Below are 13577 nucleotides of genomic sequence, written 5' to 3'. Positions count from 1 at the left end.
CTTGCTAGCTGGAAGAAATTTCCTCGAATGATGCATCTGATTGGAAGGTTACAAGTTCCGGTTATGCAAATTAAGTACACATTACTTGTGCGTGAAGTCCGTGTTGAGAATGCACAATCAAAGAGTGGTTGGAGGAAACATAAGCCGATAAGGGTTAGAGGAAAATATGATCCCAAATTAAATTCGAAATCAGAGAGTCTCTTCTGAATGAAGAGTCGCCCAACAACTTATGAAACGTGTGGAGCATGTCGTGACAGTAATTTATTCGCTCTAGTAAAAAACGGCAACATATCTAACCTACAGTTCACATTAATATCTTACAACTTTAACATAACCGTTGCATCTTGCTGTGTTCTATTAGACGATGGTTACGACATTTTACATCTAATACGAGATGAGTATGACAGGAACGAACAATCATATCTTTGGAAGTGTGTGAAAAAGGTCAAATATGGTGAATAAAGTGTAACGGAACGACATGGCTAGAAATGGGAAAACAAAACGCTATACCTTGTACAACATGTTGCACAAGGTTAACTGTCTGTGACGCGTCATCTCATGACACTACCAAAACATTTTATCATAATCGCACACATCGCCTGCTAGAAAGGAATGAAAGTGGGTTAATCCCGAATCAATCATTTAGCGCCATGGTCGGATATCTTTTAGTAATTTCTCGTCTTCGTTCCCGTGTCGTGTCGAGAATTGTCACCCGGGACCCCGTTCACGCGGTCCAAGCGGAATGTGAGTTGGCTAACGGTAGGGAAAAGGAGAAGAAATTCAAATTAAAATTTTTGACCGACTAGTTTAACTTTTTAACAGCAGCCGGGCATCTTGGGCCTCACGTGACCGGCATCGCAAAGCCCAAGATTCAACCCCAGTGGGTGCTAGCGGTGAACCTCCCCACCCCGCGGCCGGGCCCCACCGGGGGCGCCACGTGTCGCCGTCCCGTGCTGTCTCCTGGATGCGGCGGGGCGTGTGTTGTCGCCGTCGCCGGAATCTCCGCCTCCGGCGACCGACCCTCCGATACGACTTGCCGCCCCCGGGGGCCCCACTCTTTCTTTCTTCTTTTTTTTTGGGGCTGGAAGAAAAAAAACCAAGTTTTTCCCGAAAACAAAAGAAGGAAAATCGCATTTCCCCGGAAAGAAAGAGGAAATAAAATTAGAAAAAGATATTTGCGAATTCCGATTTCGGCTGTTCGGGATCCTATAAAATAGCGATTCCAGTGTGTTCACTCTTCCCTCTCACTGCAACACCACCAACAACAGCTGTTGAACTCCCACAGAAACCTCTCTGCTTCCGCCATTAAAGCACTCTCTCCGAGCTCCTGCTCCTCTTCTTCTTCTTCTGCACCTTCTTCGTACCGACTCCCCTCCTGTTGTTTTTTCTGCAAGTGATTCTTGATCGGGCAAAATCTCTTATATAGAAAGAGGCTCTGGACAGGTCGCTGAGAGGGCTTCTTCAGGAACAAATTTATTGGCTTTCCTTCTTATTTGCCTCCAGAATCAATTCTCCAGGAAAATCCAGACAACCTGCCTCCAGTAAAATCTCCCCCGGATCCTCCCTTTTCTGCTCTTAGATCCTCGCCATATATACAGGGTCTCTCTCATCTCCTGTATCACTCCCGCTCAGATTCACTAGCCCCTCCTGCATCTCCTGCATCTTCTTCTTTCGCTCGCCTTTTCTGCTTTTTGTTGGGTGTCCATAGATGCGAGTTTTTTGAGTGAGTGACAGCCAGGAGGAAAGGATGGACGACTGTTTCTTGAACCCGGTGAAGTACACCGAGCACCGGACGGTTACGAGGAAGCTGACCAGGGCCGCGCGCAAGAACGGCCCGCCCGAGCCGACCCGGGTCGTGCGGATATCCGTCACCGACCCGGACGCGACCGACTCCGACAGCGACGACGAGGCGGGCGAGCCCTTCTTCCTTCCCCGCCAGCGCGTCAAGCGCTACGTGCACGAGATCAACGTCGAGCCGGCCTCGTGCGGCGGCGCGCAGACGGGCTCGATCTCTCGCAAGAGGCCGAGCCTTGCGCAGCCCGACGCCCCGAAGAGGCCGCTGAAGGCGGCGGCGGCGGCTATGGAGATGGGCTCCGGGAGGAAGTTCCGGGGCGTGAGGCAGCGCCCGTGGGGTAAATGGGCGGCGGAGATTCGGGACCCGGCGCGTCGCGTGCGGCTGTGGCTGGGGACCTACGACACGGCCGAGGAGGCAGCCATGGTCTACGACAACGCGGCAATCAAGTTGCGCGGGCCCGACGCGCTCACCAACTTCACCACTCCACTGGTCACGGACATCGAAGAAGCCGCTGCCGCAGCAGGCGCCGCCGGGGACAATATCAACACCGCGGGGTGCGGCTACGACTCCGGCGACGACTCGCGCAACCTCTCATCTCCGACATCGGTCCTCCACTTCCGGACGCAGTCCTCCGGGGAGGAGTCCGAGCCGGCCGGACCGGCCCGACAAGCCGAACCCGCGGAGCCGGTTCAGGAGCAGCCCGAGATGTCCAAGCCGCCGCCGGCGAAGGAGGAGGTCCAGGAGTGCCAGGGAGAGACGGGCGAGTTCGTGCACCTGGACCTGCCGTTCCTGGACGAGTTCTTCAACTTCGACCCGCCGGAGTCGACGCTGTTCGACGAGGCGACGATAGGGACGTTCTCGGACCGCCTGCTGGCGGAGGATTTCATGAGCGACATCTTCGTCGACCAGCCGGAGGACTTCGGGTCGTTGTCCCCGATGGACATGTGTCAGGTGGACGATTATTTTCAAGACATCGGAGATTTGTTCGCATCGGATCCTCTCGTGGCCCTTTGAAAAAGTTTTGAAACTCTTGATTTCCTCAGAGAGGGAAAGGTACTGAACTGTCGCTGTTGGCCGGCAGATTTTCCGGCAGTTCCTGCACCGGCGGCGACGAAAATCCGGCCAGTTTTGCTCGGATTCAAAAAATTTTGGGGGAGTAGCTCTTTTTTAATTAAATTATCGATTTTGTTTAGATTTTTTATTAGAGAATATTTTTGGTAGCATTAATCGGGGGATTTGAGTGCAGTTGTGGCGAGATTTCATACCATTTTGCGGGGGATAATCACAATGATTAGGCCAATTTTTTTTTTCATATTCTTAGATGGGTAGAATAACGGGAGCAAGGAAGGCTTTCCCTTTTCTTTTTTTTCTTTTTTTTTTTCGGGAGAGTGTAATGTGTACGATTCCGAAGGATGATCGATAATGAGAAAATTGAGGAAAAACAAAAAAAACTGAGCCTTTCTTCTTCTTCTTCTTCTTTTTGGGTCGTTCGATTTAAAATTTTTATATTATTAATCGCGGGGTCAAGTATAGTAAAAAAAAGCCCAAGTCGGGGCATGTAATCTGCTTTTTGGATCTTCTAATGTTGGCTTGTATGAAGGGAAGGGAATTTAATTATGGTCTCTTAAAGAGGCTTAATGTGTGATTAAATTAGTCGCATCTGGAAAAATGCAAAAAAGTAAATTTTCGAGGAAATGCCAGCGTGGCATTCCTTTTTGGCCTCCTCCCAATCGAGCTGGCGCAATTGGCGGTCCGAGCCGGTTTGAACGAGTCAAGTCGGTGCGACTCGTGTGCCGTGCGATCTCCAAAAATTTTTCCTTCTTTATTTTTTTTGCTTTTTTTGCGGGCTTTGACCACTTTTTCCCATCGTTCTCGTTTTGGGGAATTTCGCTTTTGCCACTGGCTTGAAACGCCGCGCCGTTCCGTTGCGGAGGGTTGAAAAGCCGACTTTGGCCCAGACAGGCATGAAAAGCAAGGGGATAAGGGTGAGAGGGGATTAACTTTTTTTTTTTGGGGATAGCAACACAATGGTTATGGACTTTGACTTAACGTGTAATGTGATTCATGAATTTTAAATTGATTCAATATGGTCCTTGAATTTTAGCTTGATGTGCAATATCGTGTGGTATTTGAACTTTTGGTACATGTTCGATTTAGCTCCAATACTGTACAACAATGTCCAATATTACCCTTTCATTACCAAAAGTTTGGGGATAATATTTGATATTTTCATATAGTTTGGAGACTAAATTGAACATGTACTATAAATTCATGAACAAAATTGAGCAAATCAAAAGTTCATGAGCGACATTGCATGTTAGGCTAAAGTTAGGGGACAACATCGAGCGAATTTAAAGTTATACAATCACATTACTTATTTGATCAAAGTTTCGGGGACCATTTATTTCATATTACCCACTGTTTTAACGAGGAGTATTATATTGGGTATAAAAGGCCATTTATAACTTGGAATAAGAGTACGCTAGAGAGGAAGAAGAAGCCCGTTTCGACCGTGCTTCGAAAATGTTCACGCGATGGACGGCAAGTGCACTTTAGGAGCATGATTGAGAGATAATGGAACATGACTAATCAATGCATTCGATGCCTTAATCCGATGTTAATCCTAAAACACTATTATTATTAAAAGAAGAAAAGGAGGAGGAGGAGGAGAATATGTTAAACGAGGTCAAGATTTCTTTCGCGAAATCGGGGCCCCATCGAATATCTCTGTCGTGGGAATTGAATTGGAAAGGGTGGGTCGTGTTCGGTGTCCCGTGCGGGCGGGGACTCCCCCTGGTTTTTCGCTTCCATATTACTCAAAGAAGAGGAGGAGTGGGGGTCGGAAAGTTCGCATGATTACATATTTGTAATGTCATTTTTTTAATTTAATTTGTGTATATTGTTTTTTGTCCCTATAGTATGGAATGGAAATCAAATGTGATACACGCGCCTCCCCCACGTACGAGCGGTCGTTGAGAGGTTGTTGTTCGTTTCCATGATGATGTCTCTTTTGACAGATCTTCACGGCTTGCTTTCTTTCTTTCTTTCTTTGTTGGGGCCATTGTAATCTTCAATGTTGGCACCAGTCCCACTTCGTCGTGATCGTGAATAGGGCTGAACGCTCGTGTTCGCGGGTCATAGTCGGGTTTGCATTCGAGATGTATCGTTAAAAAAACATTGTATTTTTTGTTAATTGTGTTATAAAACTTTTGTATATTGAGTTCGCGTCAATTTCAGATAATTGTGTTAAATGTAACGATCCCTATTGGAAATTGCCGCTCGAGTGGCAAGCCGTTAATGTTGGTCCATCCGGAAAAAGCATGCACGCATGTGCATGTGTGCTTTGTGCTTTGTCCACCTTCTGCTTTTCTTCAACTTTCATCCATCCTTTTCACCAAATAAAATCAGGGACTATGTCGAAACACGAATCCACTCTTGTCCATATACATACACATGTAATATTATATATATATATATATATATATATATCCATGCGAAGAGACTATGGGCCCCCCTGTCACGGGATGACATGCTGCATGTATACTATGTTGTTTTCGATTATAGGCATGGACGATATGAATTAGCGACTCGTTGCATTTAGATAAATTAGCTCAAAAAATGGGAAATTTGGGGGAAAGATTAAGATGAAAAGTTAAATGGGCTGGCGATTTATCAGTGTGATCTCCTTTTGCTATCCCTAAATTCGTCGATCACAATTTAAAGCGGTGTACACACTCGCATATCTTTTCATCTCCATTTTTTAGAAGCTGCTTACCATCGAATTTTAGAAAGTGTGAGACTTGAAAGAAGCGTAACATTCACAGATTTTTTCAAGAAAATTAGTCAGATCGGATTTACTTGTGCTAATGACTTTTACCGTCTTCTACAAATCATCGTTCTAACTCAAACGGGGTAATGACATATACAGGTGTCTATAGTAGTCATTTTGCAAATCATCCTTCTAAACTGGTCATTCATTTAGGCCGAACAAATCACGTATTAGAGTAAAATTGACTAAAAATCCTATGCAAATATATACCGCAACCTTTCTTCGAATTGTGATTAATTTTGTCCGCTGCATTATTTATATAATGTTTTATACATCATATACTCATATGCATATATATATATATATATATATATATATATATGTGTGTGTGTGTGTGTGTGTGTGTGTGTGTGTGTGTGTGTGTGTATTTTTCCCCTTTGCCCCTGTGAAAATAAAGAAGGAGCTCTCTTTAAGTGATTAAGCACCTTGAGGAAAAGCTGCCAAAAGAAGTTCGAACACGTATTGACATCTGCATCAAAGTTATAGGTGACATTCTTGGTAGATTCATTTATCAATATGCCGTACAAAGAATTTTGTCACTATATAAATGGACATATTATACTACTCAATCTCAATAATTTTAGTTGACAGAATCGTTATGCCATAATTGATGGTGCTCTTTCTTTCAAATTTTCCTAAAATTGCTTCCTTTGATTATTTTTGGGAGAAATATTAAATGAAGGTCTAAATATTGGTCATTTTCTCGAAAGAGGGCACAAAATGGATCTTATTTCAAATAAAACTCTGAAATAGCCAACTTATTCTCAGATAAGACCCGAAACTCATCGGCCGGCTAAATCTTTCTTTGCTAGCAAGAACGTGCATTTCACGTGCTCGCGGGATGGTGAAGATTTGGCTGGCTGGTTGTCGTCATCCTCCCGAGGTGAAATTCCTCAAGGGGTTTAACGGATTGTTAAAAGAGGGTAAAAGATTCCTCTTGAAGGCAGCTCTTAATCTTGACATGGGCTCTCCCAATTCCTATCGAACACAACTTGATTTCTTCGGTGAATTATAAACTTTTTTTTTACTTTAGAAGCTGCCACTAACGGATTAGAGGCCAAGTAAAATGGAGGAGGATCTAGAGATTCAAACCGGGAGACTTGATTACACTTGAAATTTATCTAATGCCCAAAATCGATATCTTTTCTCCTTTATGTGAAAAAGTATTTCATGCGATCTTCCCAAATGATTTTTTTGTTATTTTTTAAGGCATATAAATATAAGATAACATCCGACCAAGATATAATGATACCAAAACAAGTAAAGTACAGTCAAGAAAAAAATAACCCGATTCGTATATGCCAAATTCTAAACACCAACTCGTTATCAAGCCTTGAGACAAGACTCTCATGAATTGTGCATTAAATTAAAAGAATAATAAAAATTCCCTAATCTAGGCGATAAAAATAAATGCTAAACAAGAAGAAAGCAATTGAAATGGGTCTGAAAGGCTTTATCTAAGCCAGAGTAGAGTCTTTTGCTTTATGCAAATGAATGTTGCATTTCTACAAAAAGCATACGGATGAATTATCTGAAATAAATAATAGGGTTGCTAGTGCAAGCACTTGTGAACAATATCCCCCATTAGCAATGAGGGAGAAAATAAATCCATGCTTTTTTTGGGTCGAGAATACATGATGCTTTAGAGAGTCAGTTTAAGGGTTCTGTAATTAAAACCAGATCAAGTTTTGCAATGCTGAACACGGACCAAGTCAAACCTTGGAGGGCCGCGACAATCGGCCAGCCAAATCTTCACCAAGCGACTAGCACGTGAGATGCACGTTCTTGTCAACCGCTATAAATTTGATCGGCCGGTGTGCTCAGGGTTTGATTTGAGATTAAGTTGGCCACTTCATAACTTTATTTGAAATAAGATGCGTTATGAACTCACTTTTGAGAAAACAATCGCACTTTATATCCTTATTCAAGATTTTTCCTTATTTTGGGAGAAAAGGAACGATAATTCAGTCCTTCTACATGTGGGTCAAAATGGAAAGGAGTGCCTGCATCGATTGCCAATTTCCTTTTTTATTTCCCTCTTATAAATTGCAATACCAATAAAATTTGTCGGAGCAGAACCATATCTCTCAAAATCATGAAGAAAGATAATTTCATATTTTTCCCTTCCTATTATTTGATAAATAAAAGGGCAGATTGGATCCTGAGCTCCATGTTCTTATTTATGACAGAAATAGAATAGAGAGAAAGAGTCTATGAAATTATTGCGTAAAGATCCAAAAAGTATATGCATTCAAAAGTGTCGTGCACCATTTTCTGTGGATTCATTATGGTTTTGGACCATCGACCTCACAACTTGTCAATCTACCTCTACATATTCAAATCGCTTTATGCCTTATTTTTTCTATGATTTTGGACGACAGTTATTGCTCACGTGAATAACGAGTTGCAAAAAAGGCATCGGGTTTTGATACGACATTAGAGCACGACTTGTTCACAACATAAGTTCATCGAGAGAAGTCTGATTATGACTATACATACCTGACTATATCAACAATCGTTGCGATTTGCGAGTGCGTCATGTTTCCTTTGCTTATTAAAAAGAAATTTTTATCAGGAAAAATAACATGAATAATAGATACAGCTACAATGACAAGAGACCTTATGAATTGATATTGCTTTCCGCAACAGTTATACAACTCATTAGTTGATAAAATGGTGCATGACATTTTCTAATCTTAGGCTATTTTTAGGAGTCTTATCATTGAGCGCCATAGCCCACCACAACGACACTCGTCAAATACTTTTGGAAATATTGCTAGCAAATTTACATATGAAGAATATCCAAATCGCTCACGGGAGCTGTATCGATTGGTTGAAAGGCTTGATCGATATGTACTAGATAGATAGTCTTAGATAGACCATAAATATTACCTTTCATACGCGATTCCTAGATCCAATCTCGAACTCGGCCCGATCGCATCGTAGTTAAAAGTTGTAACTGAAGTAGACCAAGAAGGGAGGGGAATGATTTCATGCGGTATAAGAAAATTCCAAATACTTAAAATCACCTTTCTTGCTCATAACTTAGTAATTATCTTTAGACAACCCAAGTACTAGTCATTAGTCAAATTTCCATTAATTAATTAATTTTGACAGTATGCACGCTAGACATTGAGGTAATGATGCGGTGGCATGAGCAGACAGATTGCGCTTTCGAAGCCATTAAAGCTTCGGATGTGTTTTTTTCTGAGGCGCCAGGGTCAAAGTTGGTGTGCTAATTACTGTTGAACGACCTACTGCTTTTGGCAAAAACCAAGGGACATAAAAGTCTTAACAGTAGTGAACTGACATCTTTTTTAGTGAATGATACCAAGATTAGATTAATAATTACGCATCGCCCGCGTCTCCGTGCCCTTTGTAGTTTTGTAGGTCGTGCATGTTGTCCGCTCATGATGTATACACACCATACCTTGGTAGGAAGTGCAAGAGAGGGAAAAGATATAGGTCTCAACAGCGATGGCAGATCGACGGGGTGTCGCCCGCAGAGGGCCCGGCGGGGGAGGCAAAAAGTGATGGAGCCGTTCGCCGCTGCCGGAGCGGAAGCCGATGGCAGTGACAACATCGGAGGTGCAACGTACGTGCAACGGATTGGGATTGGAACTTGTTGTAATGGATAATATTCTTAGGTGCTTTTCGACTTTTTGCTTCATTTTCAATTTCAATCCTTTTTTAGCGTTAGAAAAGGCCAAATTATCCGGCGTCGTTCATTGATAACCCAACATATTAGTCTAACTAATGGATTTATTATCGCTGTGAAACCTGTTTTCAGTAATCAACTCACTTTTTTAGGTGAGCTCAGGGGAAGTCGATGGCCGCCAAAAATACTATTAAAACATAAGGGTTTGTTTTGGACCTTAAATTTTCGTTCTGATCAACCATGGCCCTCACAATCTGGTCGAATATCCGAAAGACTAATATAAAGGTTAGAAATTTTGAACAAGAATGTCCACCGAGCGCATGCGTGTGTACATATGATGATTCTAGTAACCCTAGGGTTGATTATAGTTATAAGTTGGGGTATTAAGAGATTTCTATCTCAAGAATCGGAGATAATCTGTTCAAATCTCATCAATTACGTGCATATTGCAGCCTTCAAGACCACTTGCACCGATTAAAGGTTTGAATCTAACGATTCATAAGATTTGTGGAGTGTTTTATGAATTTCCAGATAGCCGGGTCTCTATGCCTGTGCTCTCGGGCTTAAAAAAAGCAAAGATGTGTTTTAAAAATAAACAAGAGTGGTGTTGTATTTTGAAGTCCTTATTAGTACGATCAAGTAGCTCTAAGATTGGCACAATTGGTTAAGATATCATGAGATTTTTGTCACATGAATTGAATGTCACCTATTCAAATCTCACAAATTGCATGCAAATTATCGTTCGCAAATTATCGTTCGCATGCAAATATAGATTTTAGTTATTTATCTTCTTCTTTTTTTGTGGCCTGAATAATTAATTTACCTGTACATATCTCATGAATGGATTAAGAAAATACCCATTTTTTTTTGTCATTTTCGGTTGCCATATAAAGCATATTGTATCGGCAAAAGACCAACGGAAAGTCCAAACGAATGAACATCTTTGGCACTATTTGCAAACACGTGCTTAAATTGGGAAATCTATATTCTATATGTGATCTATGCATCCAATTTTTTAAATAGGGAAAATGATACCGATGGTCCCTTAGTTTTGGTCTAATGTGCAATGTTGTCCATGAATTTTAATTTGTTCAATGTGGTCCCTGAATTATTGATAAATTGATCAATCTAGTCCATGAATTATATGAAAATGTTTAATGTCATCCTTATGTTAATTCAAGTTAACAGAATCTACTATGTGGCGTGCAATCCGCTAAGTTTGAATGGTAGAAAAAAAATGTTACACGTGGATTATCAACTTAAGAAACTCTCCTCAAATCAAGAAAACAAATTTCCGCGTGGAATATTGAAAGTTCCTAATTTGTTTCTTTCCTTTTCTAAAGTAGATGGATAAAATGATAAACATGCTGACTCCTCATTTTTAAAAATCCAACTCAGTATGTAATAATCCACATCATTAGATAAGGCCCGATTTGTAGTTTGAGCAAACGGAAGGACTACATTGAATATTTATCAGTAGTTCAATGACATATTAAAAGTCTGGAAATGATATTGCACATTGAGCCAAAGATCATGGACCATATTTCACGAATTAAAAGTTTATGGACGACATTACACGTTAAATCAAAGCTCAGAAATCATCGGTGCTTTTATCCCTTTTGAATAATCGACAGGCCTAAAATAATGATGCCATCCACATATGTTTCAAAGTTAACCTTTGAAAATGGATGCTCGATTCATGTAATTTCGATTCCTACAGAGTGTTTTGATCAGCAAAACAGATCCAGCCCAAGACATGATACACAAGCTTGTGTGTCAATCGCAAATTAGGCATGAATCAATCAATGGCAATCATGGCGATTCAGCTACACACCATCTTCTTGATCCGAGGTTGACCAAATCGAAAGACGTATGGACCACAATGGCAAACGTGTCGAATGCGAGAGCATCTACGGACCCGCGAGATCAACACATTTTGATGAGAACGAACGTGATAGCGACCTGCCTAGACTTTTGTCCCTTACAATCATCATGTGGATCGTGGAAATGCTGTGATGTGACGTGGGAATCCCAGATGGAATGCTGGATATTGCTATCATCGCATTCTCATCACCTCTTAGAAGTTCGCTTCTTTTCACACGAAACAATAATGCTTGGGATAATAGAAACCGAATTGCAAAACTAATTTACTGAATTAATCGGGCGGTAATTATCAAGAAACTAAATTAGCGAATGCTTTTTCAATAAAAATCGTTCCTTCTTTGTTTCACTTCCATCTTATTCTTTTTTTACGAAACAAATGCGTCCTACTAGAGTCAGGTTTTACATCGTTTCGGACCCCCGGTTAGAGTGTCCGAATAATGTGCATAAGTATTGGCCAGGCTTCCATCATGGTCAACCTCACTAATGTGGCTAGCATCAACCATTCTCTTCTTCAGACCAGCTGGTCATACTAGCCGTACGAATTAATAATCATTTTACCAACCAAAGTAAATGTTGACTTGAAAAAAATTAACCCCCGAGAAAGATTTTCTTTTTTCATGTCCACCAAAACCCACCAAATCAATAGTAAGGCACAAAGTCATTGATGGCCCACGATTGAAACTTTACAGCGTAACTAAAGAAGAAAAGGAGGACAAAAAGGAGGAATGTCCTCTTTCAATCTTCTCGTGTTCCCTTCCCCCATCTGTAAAAGGCAAATGTCTCCATGCATCCAACGGGGGAAGTCAAGGAATGTGCCCAAAAGTTAGCCAAACACCCTCCAAATTATAAGCCTAATTATGCGTTCAAACACCCACTTTTTGCCTCCCACTCAAACGAATTATCAAATCCCCTCCCTCAAGAAAAGCGAAATCCTCAACGCCCTACATTCCCCTTCCATCCAGCAAATGCGAATTTGGCGTTTTCTCCTTTAAACGACGTGTTGACTTTTGTTAAATTTTTCCAATGTGGGTGTGGGTGGATTCGAGTTGGACTTGGATTTGTTGAAGGGGGGTTATGGGGGGAAAGGGAGAGCGCAATGTTCATACACTGTCCACTGCGAGGGGACTCGATGACGTCGATATGTTCGCCACTAAAAAGCTCGAGCCTGCTTTAAGGATGCTTTCTTAGAATGAGTCGGCCTTCCCGTGATACGAACATTTCACACCATATTTTTTATGTGGCATGTATGGATATTACGAGGTGGTAACGGATTTTGGCCTCCCAAGCTTTTGCGTTTTCCCGTCCGCGTATGGAAAAAAAGATGTCCTTTTGCATTAGATTGCTTCATCGTATCAAATGTGAATTAGATGAATTGCATGGAGTTTTCAAATCAATGACTATGAATACCTATCGAAATGAATCGAGAATGTTCTTTATGCTGCAGATGGGGCATTATACGGTGGGCAGTTGAAGGAACTTGTGCCGACCGATAGAAAGTTAATTCAGTCACAAAGTTTAACTCTAGGCCCAACATTCGAGGCCCATTTGTATTAATTAGTGTAAATCCCGTCCCGCACTTGACGACGATCTTAAGTCTTACAAGTCGCCGGATTAAGAGAACAGAAATGTTAGAATTTCCAAACAAACTGCTCCTGAGCTTTTTAATCTGCTCCTAAATTAAAGTCAACTAGGACTTTACTTTGTCGGGGACTCTCCTTAATAATGAACTCTTTTCGAGGTCATGTAGCGTCTATAAGTTGGGCTGAAGTTGAGTAATATGGCTTCGTCTATGATTTGCTTAGTTTAATCAAGAATTACGTTTACATTATTAAGCGGATGTCTTGGTTTAAGAAACCAAATTAAACCTCAATAGGATCACACAAGGTCTGGAGAGTTCTGCATTCCCAAAGATCAGTGGTTCAAAATTCTCGCTATAGCAAGTATTCGTATGAAACGTGGGAACAAGAGTTTTTGCATCAAAGTTCAATGTCAGTATGGGACATTTGGCGTTGAGTAGCCAGTTTTAATCCCTCCCGGAAGAGCCCACAAGCAGAACTCTCCCCCGTTTACTCTTTAGCCAGCACCGTATGGACCGCGTATTTAGGGAGGCGTAACAATGCGCAGACCTTATGGCAAAGAAGGGGCGTCACCAACCAAGTACCCTACAGATCGCGGAAGAACCCCCGGCAGAGATTTTGCAACTTCATGGAGCTCGACCGCAGAAGCTGCTGCTCCGCTAGACGTGTAAGAATTTCCTCGTGTGGAGGCTGCTGTCCTTATCTTAGGACGCTTGTCCTCTTTGTTGGTACCCAAAACAAAAAAGAGGCAGAAAGTGTGACGCAGAAAGGGGGGAAAACCAAAAGTTAGATTGACATCATTCATCATTAATATTCCCATCACAAGATCTGGAA

General features: G+C 41.8%; 1 protein-coding gene across 1 annotated transcript; it reads left to right on the top strand.

Moving 5' to 3' along the window:
- The first annotated feature begins 1138 nt into the window (after positions 1-1138).
- LOC115686043 (ethylene-responsive transcription factor CRF4-like) lies at positions 1139-3099 on the top strand. The gene has a single exon (XM_030611224.2). The coding sequence runs from the start codon at positions 1748-1750 to the stop codon at positions 2807-2809; it is 1062 nt and encodes a 353-aa protein (XP_030467084.2). The 5' UTR covers positions 1139-1747; the 3' UTR covers positions 2810-3099.
- Positions 3100-13577: the final 10478 nt, after the last annotated feature.

Source organism: Syzygium oleosum, unplaced genomic scaffold (genome assembly GCF_021117445.2).
Source record: "Syzygium oleosum isolate NSW1041296 unplaced genomic scaffold, Sole_v2.1 Sole_v2.31, whole genome shotgun sequence".
NCBI lineage: Eukaryota > Viridiplantae > Streptophyta > Magnoliopsida > Myrtales > Myrtaceae > Syzygium > Syzygium oleosum.
This window is presented reverse-complemented; position numbering and strand designations above follow the sequence as displayed.

Excerpts from the sequence above, each read along its gene's own strand:
- LOC115686043 (XM_030611224.2), top strand. The coding sequence starts at position 1,748 with ATGGACGACTGTTTCTTGAACCCGGTGAAGTACACCGAGCACCGGACG.